This window comes from Xenopus laevis, chromosome 1L (genome assembly GCF_017654675.1).
Source record: "Xenopus laevis strain J_2021 chromosome 1L, Xenopus_laevis_v10.1, whole genome shotgun sequence".
Lineage (NCBI taxonomy): Eukaryota > Metazoa > Chordata > Amphibia > Anura > Pipidae > Xenopus > Xenopus laevis.
The window spans coordinates 174,168,960-174,187,151 of record NC_054371.1 but is presented as its reverse complement, the minus strand read 5'-3'; the positions used below and the strand labels follow the sequence as shown (position 1 = coordinate 174,187,151).

General features: G+C 39.8%; 1 protein-coding gene across 11 annotated transcripts in view; it reads right to left on the bottom strand.

The window, feature by feature from the left end:
* LOC398642 (nuclear receptor corepressor 2) overlaps positions 1–18,192 on the bottom strand; it is a 225,038-nt gene that overhangs the window by 131,613 nt on the left and 75,233 nt on the right. For all 11 annotated transcript variants that reach the window (XM_018262644.2, XM_018262628.2, XM_018262635.2 and 8 more), the window contains 2 exons: positions 16,138–16,265; positions 10,958–11,135 (listed from right to left, as the gene is read on the bottom strand). In XM_018262644.2, the coding sequence (XP_018118133.1) occupies positions 10,958–11,135; positions 16,138–16,265 (306 nt within the window). The remainder of the gene's footprint in view (positions 1–10,957; positions 11,136–16,137; positions 16,266–18,192) is intronic.

Below are 18,192 nucleotides of genomic sequence, written 5' to 3'. Positions count from 1 at the left end.
TACACTACTGCTTAAAAGGGCAGTATACCTTATTGTTCAGCGTAAGCTTGGTAAAGAGGCCTTGTGCAGAACATTTTTTTTTATCCAAATAAGAGACAAAATTAATCTATAGTTTTTACCACTTCTTACTCTACAAAGACTGCAACTGAAATCGGTTTCACTTTCCAACTTCCTAGGTCCTTGCAAGCAACTGTGGAAGGAGGAGATAACAATTAATCAAATTGCCAGTCCCCTTGTATAAGGGCAGTGATTTGGGGAGATTAGTTGCCAGAAGAAGAGGAGATTTGTCGCTGGGCAACTAATCTTATTTTGTATAACTGCCCTAAATAGTAACTCTTTTTCTAAAAGCCTGAAACAATAGGACTGAAAGAAGGGAGAGGTTTGTTTATCCAGAGCTCATAATCTCTATTTTAACAAAATGTCCACATTACAGGGGAGAGAGATATGGGAGGAATGACAGATAAAAACAATACAATTATTGTATATGAACAGAACTAATAATCATAATACAATGTTTATACAGGTGTTTTATACAATGTTTATACAAGTGGACCTGTCACCCAGACACAAAAATCTGTACAATAAAAGTCCTTTTCAAATGAAACATGAAATCAATTTCTATTTTTTATTAAAGCATAGCTGTTGTAAGCTCATTTAAAAATCTCAGCTGTCAATCAAATATTGTCTGCCGCTCCTCTATGCCATGGGCATAGAGGCGGGGCAGACAATTACTTTCACTTTCCATTCAGCACTTCCTAGATGTCACTGCTCTCCCCACATTCCTCCGTTCTCTTTACCATTTAATTGTGTAGCCAGGGCATGGGGATGGACATTGGGTCCCTCATTCTGGTGCACAAACAACATTCTGAGATAAAGCAAGGCTTTCCTTAAAAATAGTGTCCACAAAATGGCTCCTGCCTGCTTGCTATAATTATGAATTCCCAGACTGATGGAAACAAGATTCAAATAATTTATACTGTGTAATTAAAGTTTATTTTCCTTGACTAATGTGATAAAATATTATTTGGAATAATTTTTTTGGGTGACAGGTCCCCTTTAAATCAAATGTGATAAACAAAACACTTGTATAAGAAACTTACTAAATAGGGTGTAACTACATGATTTTCCTTTTTATAAGTTTGTGGTGAGATAAACATTGATTGCAACAGCAAACTGACCAGTCACAGAAGGTCTTTGTACAAAACAGTTGTATTATTTTAACATATATAAATAAGTCCCTGATATTGTGCACAACGTCTCCAGTATAGGGTTTGACTAGTGAGCACACTATTGCTTTATAATAATATATATTAAAAGCAGTATCATAAAAGCCTAGGTTTTTCTGGAATTATTATTATTTTTTAGTAGCGGTACCCATAGAGGACTTGACAAAATGTATCCACGGTAACCATAATGACCAGTATGATTTGCCTTCGTTCCTTAATATATGTGAATTCATTTTAGAAGTCAGTTGTGGGTGGCTAAAAATTCTATTTTCTTTATTTTAGCAAAATTCACTGTAACTGTACTGCCAACATGAAATTGAGAGCAGCAAAGCTGAAGTGCTTTAAGCAGATGCAGTCATCCCTTAAGCAAATGCTTTTGCCAGTTTTTCTATGGTGGATGTGCAAGTCAGTTTTTTGGGAATAGTGTTGACCAAAACTGCCAATAAAAATATCAATTTGTTCTTTCAAGTCTTTTAACCGCCTTAACCAAAGGCTGACATAACATAGACATGGTTTCATTTCCGCCCGGCAGGCGTTATTTCCAGGTTTTGTTGAGCGACCGGTTCAGCACAAATCGTACTCCTACGCATCCTGGCTGAGAGCTCAGCACTGTCACTGCCTGCCCCCCTTCCCTTATGGGATGTTGAGTTCAGGATTATATTAGTGCCATTTTACCTTCTAGCCAACTGGGACTGGTGCCAAGGTCAATACAAGTCGCAGCCAATATCATGAATAACAGAGAAGTCCGGCCCACTGGAAACTCTGAGATGTTAATCCCGGCAACAGATTAGCGTTCCCATAACAGAGTTTGCTGAGATTCAGCCGGCACAGACAATACTGGATATTGTCCAAGTGGACCACAGGACACGGAGCTTGCTCCTAAATTTGCCACCACACTAAAGGCATAGAGAGATTTCCAAAGCCTTCAACTAAATATTAATAGACATGCATCTGTAAGGATTGCTATACACTTATTAGCAAGCAGAGAAAATCCAGTCTACTTTTATGTCTTGCTTTACAGGGAGCTTTAGGGCAGAGACACGCGCCGCTATTTTGGGAGATTAGTCGCCCATCGACAAATTGCTTCTTCTTCGGGCAACTAATCTCCCTGAACTGCCTTCCCACAGGCTACAATGTAAATCGCCAGCGGGATGGCACTCAGATCACTTCGGCTTTCCGAAATTGCCTGAAGTTTCCTCGTTAGGCAACTTCGGGAGACAAAAATATCTACCGAAATAGCAGCGTGTGTCTCTGTCCTTAATGACCGACAAGGCGGCACAAGTAAAGGGGGCTGGTCGGAGTCAAGGGCCCGGCTGTACAAAAAATAACCTGGACGCATGTGATGGTCTGATTTGTGGACTAAAAAATTTAAGGGTTTTGTTGGGTAGATCTTGAATGGGTTTGGGCATACCAGTAAGTGGCCATGGTGGCCGGGTACTGTGTTCAAGAATTAGTGTAATGTACACTAATATTTTGAATAGTAGATTTTGTCAGTAACACTTTAAAGTGGTCTTCCACTCAAAAACTGATTTTTTGCATAAGGAAAGAAACTTATTGTAGTCAAGTTCCCAGTATATACATCAATTGAATCTTTTTAGTGGTTTATAGTTATTTGTGAATGGAAATGCAGTCAAAGCAGTATTTGTTTATATAGTCCTGTTCTCAGACTCTTGTAACAGGAGTCAGGTCTCCTCCAAATCTTTTATTAAACTTTTCAGGAGTCAGAGCCTGGAGTGCAGAGAATAAAAACAGCCAGACAGACACTGCTGTTAAAGGGGATGTTCACCTTCCAAACACTTTTTTCAATTCAGTTTTCAGATTGTTCCCCAGAAATAAAGACTTTTTTCAATTACTTTTTACGGTTTTTCCAAAATCTAATTTTAAAGTTGAATGTCCCTGTCTGGTGTTTGAGTCTGGCAGCTCAGTAATTCAGGTGCAAATTCAGGTGACTCTAAACTGTTACAATTTTGCAACATTGAGTGGATACATTTCTCAGCAGCATCTCTGGAGTATTAACAACTATTGTGTCGATTCTAACAGCCGCCTGTAATGAAGAACTATATCAACTAAATGTATCAATTTAGAACAGTTTACAGGGTAGGCGACCCCCCCTCCCAGAGCTGCTTCAGAAAGTGAAAAACGACACTTTACACTTCAATATTAGAAAAACGATCACACATAGTAAATAGAAAATAATTGGAAAAAGTTGTGATTTCTGGTGATACCAGTAAACCCCCGATTCTCTAAAGAATCGTTAATGAAAGAATGGTAACAACAGTGAGGCAGCAAAATGCGATGGGTGCTGATTCACTCGGCATCCCCAGGCAGCAACTGGCGACGCTAATTTGTGGGGATGTAGAGTGAATCTGTGCCTATTGCTTGTTATTACCTATCTGCTATTAGAATTCTTAAATTTTGAGTTTATTGGTAGTAAAGTGTTACTGAAAAATTTCTTTATAAACAACATTTTTTGTGAAAATGTTCTCCTGTCCTTGAATGAGTTCTCCCTGGTGAGCTGTACTTAAAATCTTGACTTTAACATCAGATGAACGCTGCACTCTTGAAAATGCAACATAAAGTTGACCATGACCAAACACAGGCTCAGATAGGTAAATGCCGACTTTATCCAATGTTTGTCCTTGTGATTTGTTGATTGTCATGGCAAATGCAGCCTTAATGGGGAATTGTCGTCGTTTAAGTTTAAAAGGTAATTCCTGGTCAGAACTGGTAAGGTCAATTCTGGGAATCAAAACAGTATCACCGCTATGGGATCCTGTAAGCACTTCTGCCTTGATAACATTTTGTCTCATGCTCTTCACAACCAACCGTGTACCGTTACATAAACCTTGCTTAGTGTTAGGGTAGGGGCACACGGCGCGATTTCGCCGCGATTCTGCGCTGGGCGAGTTGTCGCTGCGTTTTTTTAAGCCGAAATAGCTTTGCTAACTTTGGCGCTGGCGTCAATGCAAATCGCGGCGAAATCGCTGCGCTAATTCACACGCGGCGATTCTTTTTCTACTGTCGCCCGGAAACGCTCAGCGAGGCAACTTCGGACGACAATAGAAAACGAATCGCCGCGTGTGAATTAGCGCAGCGATTTTGCCGCGATTTGCATTGACGCCAGCGCCAAAGTTAGCAAAGCTATTTCGGCTTAAAAAACGCAGCGACAACTCGCTTAGCGCAGAATCGCGGCGAAATCGCGCCGTGTGCCCCTACCCTTAAGGTTTCTTAACAGCATGACTATTGTTCCTACTTTGAGTATAAGATTGTGTTGTGGTAATCCAGCATTGTTGATAGTGTTTAAATATTCTAATGGGAAGTTAAGTTTCTCACTTTCGTCTTCAGAATCAATACAGTCAGTACTCAGAAAGACACAGCTTTGTCCAGGAAGTAATGCAATCACTTGGTTGTTTATCATGTCAACATCAATATTTTTTGGAGATAATATAGCCCGTTTTGCTAAAAATGGCCACCCACGCAGGTACGCAACCGGTTCCCCTCCTAGAGTGACGCTAGCGCCGCCATTAGACAAACTTGCAAAGGAGTAGCAAGATGGCCGACGCTTATACAGACTTTAGTGGGCGGATGACAAACTCGCAGAGGAGTAGCAAGATGGCCGACGCTTATACAGACTTTAGTGGGCGGATTTGGCAGTGGGCGGATGACAAAGTCGCAGAGGAGTAGCAAGATGGCCGACGCTTATACAGACTTTCGTGCAGGTACGCAACCGGTTCCCCTCCTAGAGTGACGCTAGCGCCGCCATTAGACAAACTTGCAAAGGAGTAGCAAGATGGCCGATGCTTATACAGACTTTAGTGGGCGGATGACAAACGCGCAGAGGAGTAGCAAGATGGCCGACGCTTATACAGACTTTAGTGGGCGGATTTGGCAGTGGGCGGATGACAAAGTCGCAGAGGAGTAGCAAGATGGCCGACGCTTATACAGACTTTCGTGCAGGTACGCAACCGGTTCCCCTAGTGTGACGGTGAGCGCATCTGCCTCCCTAGATCCTAACCTTCCAGCGGTCGCCGCCTGAGTGAGCAGGAAAGAAGAGGCGGCGGGAGGCAGAAGGAGACGGTGAGCGCATCTGCCTCCCTAGATCCTAACCTTCCAGCGCATCTGCCTCCCCGATCCTAACCTGTTCTGATCCTAACCTTCCAGCACATCTGCTAATCGAAGGCCGCATCTATGTCTTTCGGCTGAAGTTGCGCGCGCATCTCATAGATCCTAACCGAAGTTGCGTGCGCATCTGCCTCCCCTCCACTCGGGACATAGATAGGCCTTCGGTTAGTATATAGGATATCTGAAAACAGCTAATTGTTTGAAGGTGAACAACCCCTTTAACAGAAAATGCATTTACAAATAGATTTAAAGCTATTTAACATTTGTAATTATTTGATATTGGATATTGCATTTCACTATGGAGGAAAGGAGGAAAGTTCTCTTTACTGAAGGGTATCATACTGATTCACTCTAGATAGTATAAGGAACCATTTTTGGGTCGGAACACCAGAGACATGGCACTGAACCAAAATGTATACAGCCTGCAAGTAATACACATAGAAATGGTTGTACAAGTCATGCACTGACAACTTTCTCTGAACATCTGAGGATACTTCCTCCAACAGAAAACAGAGAAAGTTGTCAAAGACACATTTGCTTTGTACCGTAGTGGTGCAGCATTTCCCAAATGTAACATTAAAGGCGAACTACGCAAAAAATATAACTTGAGCTTTTTGAGAAGTAAACATAATTTCAAGCAACTTAACAATACATTTAAAAAATAGGCAGACTTTTCATGATTTTAATGGTTTCTGACAGTTCCCTAAGCCTAGCCCCCTGCTCTTCTGCTGATCTCTCTGACTACTTTGCTGAGCTGGCTGACTACTGTTATTTTATATCAGCAGCCAGCTGTCCTCAGCCTGCATTCTCCAAACCCCACAATTGCACACATGATTTCAATAAGGAAAGGAACATCACAGTGCAATGCATTGTGGGTTATGTAGTTCCTGCATGCTGTCTGTAAACTGTGTTATAGTTGTTACAATTTGTAACATCAGTGTTTTAGTCCCTCTTTTCCTGCCAGGATTTTCAAATGATGCAGAAAGAGAAGAACGGTTAACCAGCTGGATTTCAACATAGAAAATAGCATTTATTCATACTTTTTGAAGAAACGGGTAACTGTGATGGATACATTAGGGGTTTCTGTGTTATGTTTGCCTCCTAATCAAATTTTGGTTTGGAAGCCCCTTTAAACTTAGAAAAAGCATTCCCTGTGAAAATTCCTTGATGTCACTGCCTGGAGAAATGCCTTGTCTTCCCCTACTTAAAGAATGTTTTCCTTGTATAAGTTGGGGTGACCTTCAAAACCAAACTTAATGGTCATGGCTTGTCTGGGAGATCTATAGGGTTTTATGATGTTGAATACTTATGTGAAATTATTACAGAATGTGCATGTGTTTTTTTACATAGAGCAGAAAATCATGGTGTTTTACTACAAGGATGACTATGAAGATTTTCCCTCCACGAAATTACCCTCACAATGAAGGCCAAAGCATTTTTTATCTATTATTATTCTATAGAGCTAAAGCAAAGCCTTTGTATGAGATGAATAGAGGAATTTGGATGACGTCTAGATGAAATTCCAAAAGTAACACTGGGAAGGGTGTTAATACACAGTAAGCCAAAGCTTTCATGTGCCCTGTGTTTTAACCAAAGGGGCATTTAGTCTTTCCATTGTGACTATGTATGACCCATGGCAAGCCTGCTGCAGCTTTGAAAGGAGACACTAGAAAATAAAGACAATATTCTGTATATGCCAAGTCATTGATATGAAAAATACAGCACATTCCTCACTGTAACAGACTGATAAAATAGCTGTTTCTCTTTAACCCGAGAGGCCTGAGCAAGCGTATGAATAAGATCCAGTTACCACCAGGCTATCTGGCTGTCTATTTCATAACTTAGTGCCTGACATTTTTCTTTATTTTTCTGAACAAAGACTCAGATTATTTTCCTGGAAGAAAGCCTTGGAAAAGCAAGATAAATGCCTAGAAAACACAATCTCTCTTATGGGTCAAATAAATAAAGACCACATGTTAAAGGCAGTAATATACATCACATGGAAGGAAGCAGATACCATGCCCTGGGCAAGGCTGCAGAATAAACAAAGAAGACAAGGACTTTCTGCTACGCACTAGGAGCATAATATTTTATAAATCTTGTATTTATTTCTGTATTTTGAATACAGAGAACTATCATAATAAAAACATACTAAGCATAAGAGAACAAACATAATATGCACTTTGGATCTCAACAAAATGCCTACCCATTAAGAAATGTTTAAGCAGATATCAGATAGTCAGTTTCCCTCTAGATGCTTGTAAACTACAACTCTCACCACTCCCAACTCATGTAGACTACATGAACTTTCTGACATCCTTCAGATGTTGTTGGAAGTGGTGAGAGTTGTACATGATGTAGTTGTAGTTCAGCAACAGCTGGAGGGCTGCAAGTGGAATAGAAAAGGTATTAGAAGACCTGATGAAGGGGCCTGCTCTTAAAACTTTGTATTTGTTTAGCTTGGTACAATTAAACACAGAGTAAAATCGCTATTAAGCATTCTACCCGTGTGCTGGAGTTTTCATTGTCATCTATGTATGGTGGAGGTGCCATCTTCCTAGACTCTGCAGCACCGAGGTTAACTTCAAAGGAGGGGCCAGGTTTTCGTATCTTTAAGTAGAGAATGCATTCACCAATCTATAAAATCTTCTGTAATATTATGATTGATATACTGGGATAAAGAGCAGCACCAAGTAAGGGTTTAAGCTGAGAACGAGGCAAAGCGAGAGAGAAATAAATACACACTCTCCATTCACAACTGGTGTAATGAGCTACAGACCACAGTGTCTCACCCCTGTGATCTACTTGAACATGGCATCAACGGGACTATCACTGAAAACCTACGAGTGCTAGTGTCCAGGACCATTTTGTTTTATAATAAGTGCCCACAACATGATCTACCGCCTGTCTAGTGCAGAAGTATGGAAGAACCTATATCCGTGCAATGATAATATAGTGTGATGACTGAAGTCACCCCTAACTGAAGTCACCCCTTGACAGCAAGGTTTGGATAGGGCTAAATGCTAAGGGTATAAGGATCTAAAAAAACAGAATAACCCTTGTCTTTACAATCACATCATGATAAAAGAAAAAAAACAGTAAATTGTGAACTGCTACGAGGCTCATAAACCTCAGCAATTGCTCCTACTCTGTCACGCCACTCTGCCAATCCCTACACTGGCTTCCACTACCTTTCAAATAAAATTCAAATTAATGACCCTGACATTCAAAGCACTTCATAACTCTGCCCACCCTACATCTATGATCTCATCTCTATACACTCTCCCAACCACTTGCTACGCTCCTCTACTGACCTGCTACTCAACTCTTCTCTCATTACCTCCTCACACGCTCACATTAATGACTTTGCAAGGGCTGCACCCCTCCTCTGGAATTCTCTCCCACAATCTGTCCGACTTTCTCCCAACCTTTCTGCATTTGAAAGATCTCTTAAAACGCACTTCTTTAAAGAAGCCTACCCTCACTCTGCTTAACTACCAAATGCAATACCACAGTACTAAATCTCTCACCAGCTCAATTCTGATCCTGCCCACTCCCACACCTTCTGTCTTATTCCCTTCCCTTTAGATTGTAAGTGCCTGTGCATTATCACAGGGACTCCTCACCTCTTGTACTGGTATTAGTTGTGATGTATATAACTCCATATGTTCTATGCATGTAATTAATGTGATTTAGTTGTATAAACACATTTACTTTACAGCTCTGCGAAATATGCTGGCCCTATATAAATACATTTTATTATTAATAATAATAATAATAATAATAATAATAATAATTACCTGCGGTGAAGTGCTTAAAGGAACAATAGCACCAAAAAAGTGTTTTAAAGGAATGACAATATAATGTACTGTTGCCCTGCACTGGTAAAACTGGTGTGTTGCTTCAGAAACACTACTATAGTTTATATAAACAAGCTGCTGTGTAGCCATGGGGGAAGCCATTCAAACACAGGATACACAGTAGATAACAGATATGTTTGGAAGAATCCCATTGTATTCTTCAGTGTTTATCTGTTATCTGCTGTGTATCCTGTGCCGTTTCTCCTTTTTCAGCCTTGAACGTCTGCCCCCTTGAATACACAGCAGATTGTTTATATAAACTATAGTAGTCTTTCTGAAGCAAACACACCAGTTTTAACAGTGCATTATATTTTCATTACTTTAAAATGCTTTCATTTTTTGGTGTTATTGTTCTTTTAACAGGCATGCTAAGAGACAAAACAGACAAGTACAGTTTTCTAGAGTAGTGTCAAATACATCAGTGCTTATCTGAAGCATGTCTCAAGGTCTTAAATAAAGAGATGAAAGATGGAATATGAGACAGCCCATTCATATAGAGGCAACATCATGGAGGCCTGGGGGAATTCTGCCTTTGCATTATCCTTTCACCTTTAAGTGCATCTTCCCAGAGTATGACGTAAACGAATATGTGGGAGTACAGTACATGGGTAATAACTGAGGTACTGACAGGAATATCAACTAAAGGAAACAAGGTGCCCTTCACTGTGGCCTTTATCTAAAGAAACAGTATAAGAAGGCAGCTGGTTTTCCTCAAAGCTATGTTTCATTCTAGAACCTACTACAGGGCGTGTAAATCCAAAAAAAAGTACATATGCAAAAGTACATACACAACCATGTCAAATACTGACAGGCAGCTTGCAAGAAGGAAAAAACATAAAATATTGTAAAATAAAGTGCACCGATGTTCCTTCTGAGCCGTATGTGATTGGATTTTTTCCCTTATCTCTTGATTCACGTTGAAGTCAGTAACTACTTTAGGGAGGAACTGCATTATCCTTTTGGGATATACAAATAGGTTGTTTTCAACTAGTTCACATACCCTCCTAGCAGAGATCACATTTGTGATGCAGAATTGGGTCTAAAGAGGGCAGGACAGAAATCAAGGGTCCACTGCCCAACTATGGAAATTGGGTCTTTCAGATATAGAATGGTGCAATCACAGTATCTGTGGATCACTAGGGAAAGGGTATACCAGCTTGACCTACCAGGGTATCACCATAGCATCAACTTTGTGGTCTTGATTTTGGATTTCAACGAGCTGGTTGAATGGCTGAGGGGCCATCCCCAATGCTTTGTTATCTGCAGGAATTACTCCGTGTACAATTTTCATTCTCCAAAGTCTAGGGACTGCTAGCTTAATCAATCTTATTGCAAGTTTTCCCATGCTGGGACACAGATGGTTAAAAGGATATACTGCTTCTTGCCCTGCTGCCAGACTGTGGGTTTCCCAAGATGGTATATGTTAAAACAGTTGCTGTTGTATTGCCAGACTGAACCTTCACTGGTTTGTCCCATAAGAGCGAAGTTATTGGAGAAGGGAATATTGCATGGCTTGAATTTCTAAGATGTTTATGAGCAGCTTGGCCTCTGTCTTTGACTGTGAGCCCTGCAAACTCCTCCCCTGAGAAACACCTATGCTCAGCTTTTCCTGCCTGTCATCCTGCCTCCAAGAGCAGAGCCCTTCTGTGTTTGTGCTGTGCTGTTAAAATTGACACCCCTAAAATGATCAAAAAACCATTACAAGTTTAGAACAGGATACAGCATAAATGTTAGCGTTAACTGTCTTACCTTGTTTAATTCTTCCCCTATTGCATGCTGGTTTTGCGTTATAAGTGAGTGTCGCATAAGTGGGTCATGAAGAATATCCAATCTAGGCCTCTTTGCCTCTGCCAAGTCTAGATCATGTTGTTTGCTCATGTCATGCAGGTAGGAATGTTGGTCTCTTCTTCCATGTAACTCTTGAGACCTGGGTTGAGAGGAAAAGTGAGGGACTTTTTAATTTGTAATCCCCAAATAGGACTGGGTAGGTAGGAAAAGGATAAGAAAATGTGTGCTTCAGTATATAGTAAAGTTTACAACTTTGTGATTTTGATATATAAGCCAATGTCATAAAAATCAGTGTGAATCTGAGAATCGACGCTGTCTCATCTTGGGCATCAGTTTATCGTTTAAGGCAAATGGCAACCAAATTTGTGTATATGCTCAGGTATAATTCAGTAACTTTCTGTATACAGACACTCATGATATCAGACAAGGCCCAGTGGTTACAAAAAGTCATGGCAAAAAATACAGGGCCTGGCTTTGGGAGAAAAAGTTGTAAAAAGCAAACATTTCATTTATATGTATAGAAAGCTTTTCAGTGTATAAGGGCAGTCAGCCTTAATAAGTCTTAACCACTTTATAAATAAGAGAGTAAAATTAAATATGAGAGGCCAAACCTTAGTCTGTCCATCACATGCATATCTTTCTGCAACTGGAATATTTTGAATCACGAAGACATAGTTGGTGATTCAACCAGTTACATTAAGCAGGCAGTACCATGCTAGTAATCAGCTAGGTTACCTGTAGCTTGGGCACCATGAGGCCTATTTTGTTTCATTAGAAAACACAATTACCCTAATGCCCTTTTTGATCTGCACTCCATGATAAAATCAGCTATCATAGGCACTAGAATGTTCAGCCTGGGGTTCAGCAGGCTGTTTTCCAGTTATCATCCAACATCCTTCAATTGTCAGACATGCTAAGATTTGCAGTTCAACAGCTGGAGGGTGCAGAATAATGCCTATGGTCACATGTAAGAACTACAGATAATCTCTTACCTATTCTTATGACTTATACTTATTTCAGAACAGGCGAATGTCATCAAAGAGCAAAAACAGATTTGCCCACGCCACAAGTCTTTTTTGATTGCATGTCAATTCTCAGAAGTGGGACACTGTTCGCAGAACAGCCAATTTAGATGAAAATAAGTCATCTAAGATTTGTGCCAAATGCCTGCAACTCGTCTTGCAAGATGCCAAATCCTTGAATTGATAATGCATTAGTAGAGCACCACTACACTTAAAACACAAGGTGATCATGAAAATGAAAATGCACTAAATATATATTTGATCTCAACAGATGTTCAGCTATCTGACAAATCTTATTATCTAAATCACCAGGAGCTATTGTATTTTCCCTCTCTTGTCAGCTGTTTTAGGCTCAGAGAGGTTCCCAGCATTAGGCTTCAATAGGTTTATGGGGATAAAGCCTGATGTAGATAGAATATGATCTCATGCATGATAGCAATCTTATTTAAGGTACATTTAGCTCTGATAGGCTCTTAAAACAATCCCCTCCTGTACACACACACACACAAACACACAAACATACATAATGCTAATGTGGCAATGTTTGCTTGTGATTTCTTTTATCTAATACTGGAAAGTGGCTAGGTATTTGTGGCGCTACACAAAGACAGACCTTGACTTAAATACATCTTATATATGTAGAACCTTTAAATCACCCCAGGGAGAATTTCTGACAGTACTAATGGCTAGGAGATATCCACAAACCAGTGCTCAAGAAGCCCATGACAATAAAATAAATGTTTATTTCATGTGACCTACTTACATGTCAGGAAAATTCTGGTGTGGAGTGCACCTGCCAGCAGAGGCCACAGATGAACCTGACATTGGTGCTCTGCCCAAAGGCTAAATATCACAGAGTCTCTCCTCCTTATTTTTCACTGACATAACTGAGCGCTTGGGGCAAGGTGACTGTGCTGATTTATGTCTGGCAATAGAATAGGTCAGCGTTAAGGTCACAAGAGCTTCAACATTCCACTTGCCTTATCACGCTGCATCCCATCAATTATTTTCCAGACAAGACAACATTTTATTTTCAACTTTAGCACATACTTTCCTATCAATATTACTTTACTCGTGTATTTGGCAGCAATTCCATCACTGTAGCCACTGCAATTACTTGATATTAAAGTGAACATATTATTTTGGCCTGATATAAAATATTATATATGAAAATATAATGTCCTGTTGCCCTGCACTGCAACAACTGGTGTGTTTGTTTCAGAAACTGTACTATAGTTTATATAAGCAAACTCTGTGTAGCCATGGGGGCAACCATTTAAAGCTGAAAGTGGGAAAAGGCACAGGATACACAGCAGATAACAGATACTCTCTGCTGGCCCCTGAAGCAGCAGTCCTGGTGGGTGTCTGATCCCCCATTGGTAGTGCCCTTTAATGGGTAAGGGTTTAAAAAGAATCTGGATAAAAGTCACTAAGGTTTGTGATATACACGCAAGGTGACCCATACCATAAAAGCGAAGTACATTCCAAGGATTCAGCTTTAACCCCATAACTATTTGATTGTGCTACACCGTGTTTTGCCAGCAAACTTGTGGTGTCTCATAGATCAAAGAGAAAACCATCAACAGAAAATCTACAATGGTGCCACTATGATACATTAGAATCAGCACTGTGGTTTTTTGGTACACCCGTGGGTTCCTTTAAGGGAGACTCATCAGCCACTTCCCATTTGTTACAGAGAAACATGATTCCCATGGCAGATGGTAGGGCTGTCAAACTGCAGATACTGGGGCAAATCAGATATATATTTAATGTTTGTTCTAATGTGCAAATTCTACTCCAGCCCCCAATAACTCCATTCAGTGTCCCCTTTGAAGGGTGGTGAATTTGCTCGAATGTCATGTGGAAAAGTTAATGTAGTGAATGGGCATAGATGCTGGTAGAACAATATGCTACTCATGATGCCATTACAGCCCATTTACAATGGTGGGAAGGATGGCAAAATGAGGTCATGAGAAAAAAGCATGGAAAATAAGTGTAATCTATGGAACAAAAAAAAATCATGTGATCATGATAGTACACAATTGTTATTTTCTTTCTTTTTTTAAGCATCGGTATACCAAATCCCTTTCCACGTTTCTCAATAAATCAGCCCCTAGTGTCTAAAATGATATTGGTCAAATCCTACATCAATGTTTCATCTTAACCTTTAATCTCAAGGGACAAGAATTAGAGAACTGCCAGCCTAGGAGTGCCCATACTTTACTAATGCGAGGTCACGGAAGTGGCTTCACTACTCAAGAGGTAGCATGAACCGTTATTGTATATGGGAACTCCCTTACACACCAGTCTGATGAAAGATCTGCATGGAAAGTCTGATGAAATCTACTAGAACAACTTTTTACCACATTGCGTTTTAAAATGTAATAGTCCCCTTTTGGATTTTAGCAGCTGATACAGAAAATGTTTTTGCTGGCTTTTTAATTACTTTTTTAAAAATATCATGCATAATAAATAAGTAGAAGCTGTGATATTGCCACAATTTTAGCAAAAAGGGCAGCTTGAAATATACAACCTTAATATGCCAGTGTTAGAAATTGGGTAGGGGATAATAGGTATTTGATTATTACACATGCAAAATACAGAATGGGTTCAAAGTATGGGAATCCTCACTCATGTTCTCAGATCAAATCATACTAGAAATCGTTCAGGCAAAGGAGAGACTGCAAGGCCCGAGGCTAAGAGCCCTATTGTGTATAAGGTGAAGGGAGGAATGTATTAATCATCCGCCCTTCCCTGACCACAGGTATGTGTACACAGAAGCAGAACATGAAACAGGCCCTGATCTGTATACTAATTAATAACAACTAATTTGCATTTGTTTCCAATCCACTATGAAAAAAAATGTGAATGTTTCCAAGGAAAGAAATTCAGAACTGTGTCAAGGAAGCACAATGTTCCATACAGACACAAAGCACGTGAGAGGAATCTGAATTTATTTGTGACTGTATAAATTAAAGAGCTTGCCAAACATTCACACAGTTTTGCCAAGGGCGGAAAGGCCTCACCCTTTGCAACATCTTGGCTGCTACCTAATCAAATATAAGTGCATATAAAACAAAAAGGAAACTAGCTGCTGAAATAATAGGGCCAATATTCTGTGATCACAGCCAGCGCCTCTGATAAAATCTTTATAGTGTCTTACTGTTGTGATGTCACCGCTTCACTAGCATAAAGTTAACGTTACTAGGTGATGCCACAAATAATTCAGTCTTTTCTGAGCAAACATGTATCTGGCACCTATATGGGGTTTACCAGGCATTAAAATTCCTATGAAAGCATTGGCTCTTTATTACCTTGCCTGAGAATTCTCCTGCCAGTGAACATTTAATTCCTTGGGCAGAAATAGTAGTTAAAAAATAAACAAAAGCAATAACAAACAGTGTTGGACTGGCCCAGTGGGACACCGGGAAAAAACCCAATTGGCCCCCGACCCTTAATGGGCCCCCCGCCAGGCCAGTTCTGGTGACTAAAGAAAAATAACTTTCATTTGAAGCAGTGTAGATCTAAAGAAGTGATCCCCAACCAGTGGCTCACAAGCAACATGTAACTCACCAACCTCTTGGATGTTGCTCTCAGTGCCTTCAAAGAAGGTGCTTATTTTTTAATTCCAGGCAAGTTTTGATTGCATAAAAACCACATGTACTGCCAAACAGAGCCTCTTTTAGGCTACCAGTCCACATAGGGTCTACCAAATCACCAATCACAGCCCTTATTTGGCATCCCCAGTGGCCCTTTTCACATTTGTGTTGCTCCCCAACTCTTTTTTTACATTTGATTGTTGCTCATGGATAAAATATGGTTGGGGACCCCTGGTCTAAAGGGTCCCATGATATGTTTGGGAGGAACTGGTTTGTCTGAATCATTTTATTTTTGTGGGATTTATTTATTTATTTTACATATATGTGCACTCCTCCCAGTTTTATATTAATATTAGTACTAACAATCTAACAGTTGGATTACCAGTTGTTCCTTAACCGCTATTCCGCACTAAACACAGGAAGAAATGGTCAGTGCTCTGTCTTACCCACACTGCAGTTCTGATAAGCACAAAATAAAACACAAATAGACATAGACCTGCACTTTGCAGATCATGCATACCTTTCATTTCCTGGCTGGAATTCAGATAGCAGTGAGGGTCTTCTTCTTTGTGTCAAAAGAACAGAGCCGTGGCCTAGGTGGGAGCTGTAATCGCGGGTGTGGTGCTGGTACTCCAAGAGGTTGGCATCCTGAAAGAATAAATACATTTTTGTGACTGATTTCTTTATTTTGAACAAATGGTGCACAGCATGTGGCCCTTCAGGTGTTGCAGGATTACAGTTTGTGGCCCATACCCAATAGCAAAGTAACTGAACAAAAGCTGGATTGCCATAATTTACCATTCCTGCTGTAATCTAATTCAGTGATGGAGTGCAGGACAGTTACGATTAATAATACATAATCTAATCATAAAATGGGAACAATGGGCAAAGCAGAAAGGAACTAAAAAGAAGAACAACACTAAGGTCTCTTACACATGGGCAACCACCTGTGTATGTGTTCGGTGCTTGCATGTATCCGAATTAGTACAGACAGATATGCTAAATGGACTACGTTTCTTCTTTATTTATCCTTTTTCCCAATTAAAAAAAGCCAGGTGGCAACCCTAGTTGCAAACCCAATAAAAAATGAAATGAAAAAAAGAATGTATTCTAAGCACCTTTGCAATATACATTCATAAAAAATGTTCAATTGTTTTAAAGTTGTTGTTACAATCTGTGGTCTCATAATTATGAATTTGAAGTGGTTGTTCATCTTCCAAACACACTTTCAGCTCAGTTATTTTCAGACTGCTGACCAAAAATAAAAGACTTTTTTCAGTTGCTTTCCATTTTTTACTGTTTTTCCAGAATTGAAGTCTATAATATAATGTTCCTGTCTCTGGTGTTTCAGTCTGGCAGCACAGTAATTCAATTTGCTACATTAATTGATCCATTTCTCAGCAGCATCTGTGGAGTATTAGCAACTATTGTATCAATTCTAACAGCTGCCTTTAATGAAACTCAGGGATTCTGCTCAGCAGCGACAAAGATAACAAATGTATCAACTAAGGTATCATTTAAAACCGTTACAGACTCGGTGACGCCCCTCAAGCTTTAAACTTCAATATTAGAAAATGGGCCACAAAAAGAAAATAGAGAGTAGTTGATAAAAGTCTTTATTTCTGGTGAACTATCTGAAACCAACTGAACTATAAAACGTGTTTTTGAAGTTTTTGAAGAAAAGCATCTGTTTTGGTTGAAGAACAGAAAAAGTGGAATTTCTGATGCAACACTATATGCCCAAATCTTAATAACCGCGTTTAAGGGTTGTCTTGCCATATGGACATATTTACTGAAAAATTCCAGTATGATTATTCTCCAGGAGAAAAAATAAAATGCCCAAGAGAGGTTACAGAGTCTTATAAAGGGCAAAACTGAGGCAAAATGCCATTTCTTCCAACATTTTTATATGTTTCCAGCTTCTTGAAAAGTGCAACAGACTTATCTCCAGACCATTTACTGTATATACACACACAAGCACACACAATACTCCCTCTTGTACAGTAACCTGAGAAATAACATGCTTTATTTAGAAAGGGCCAGTGTTTCATTTGGCAAGGATTCTTGCTAATCAGTATTTCTCTAGTCAGCATTTCCTGACACCTGGAACACTCACACTAGTTTCCTAAAGGCTGTTACAGTGCTCCCTTGTCGTATCGGTCCCCTCCCTTGCAGCCGTGCCTGAGCTTTGTTGAACTACAGCTCCCAGAATTCCAAAAGCCAAAGGATGCACAGATTTGTCGTTCAAATACATCTACTAAACGGAGTATTGTAATACTTTTACGGGGGAATGTAATAAAAATCGCTAACGGAAAAAATATTCGCAATGCGAAAAGTTATGCCTTTGCGCGAATTTAATATAGCTTTTGCGAGCCCGGAAACTGTTTAGCGACCACTTCCGACAGTGAAAGACCGTTTGCGAATTTTATAGTTTGCGCCAATGCGCTGTCAATGTAATAAAACTTCTTACTGAAAAAGTCGTTATGTTTGCTCCAAAAGATTACGACACCTTCAAGCACTTCTTATGAGTGCGCAATTAAAATTCGCAATGCGCAATTAAAATTCGCAATGCAAT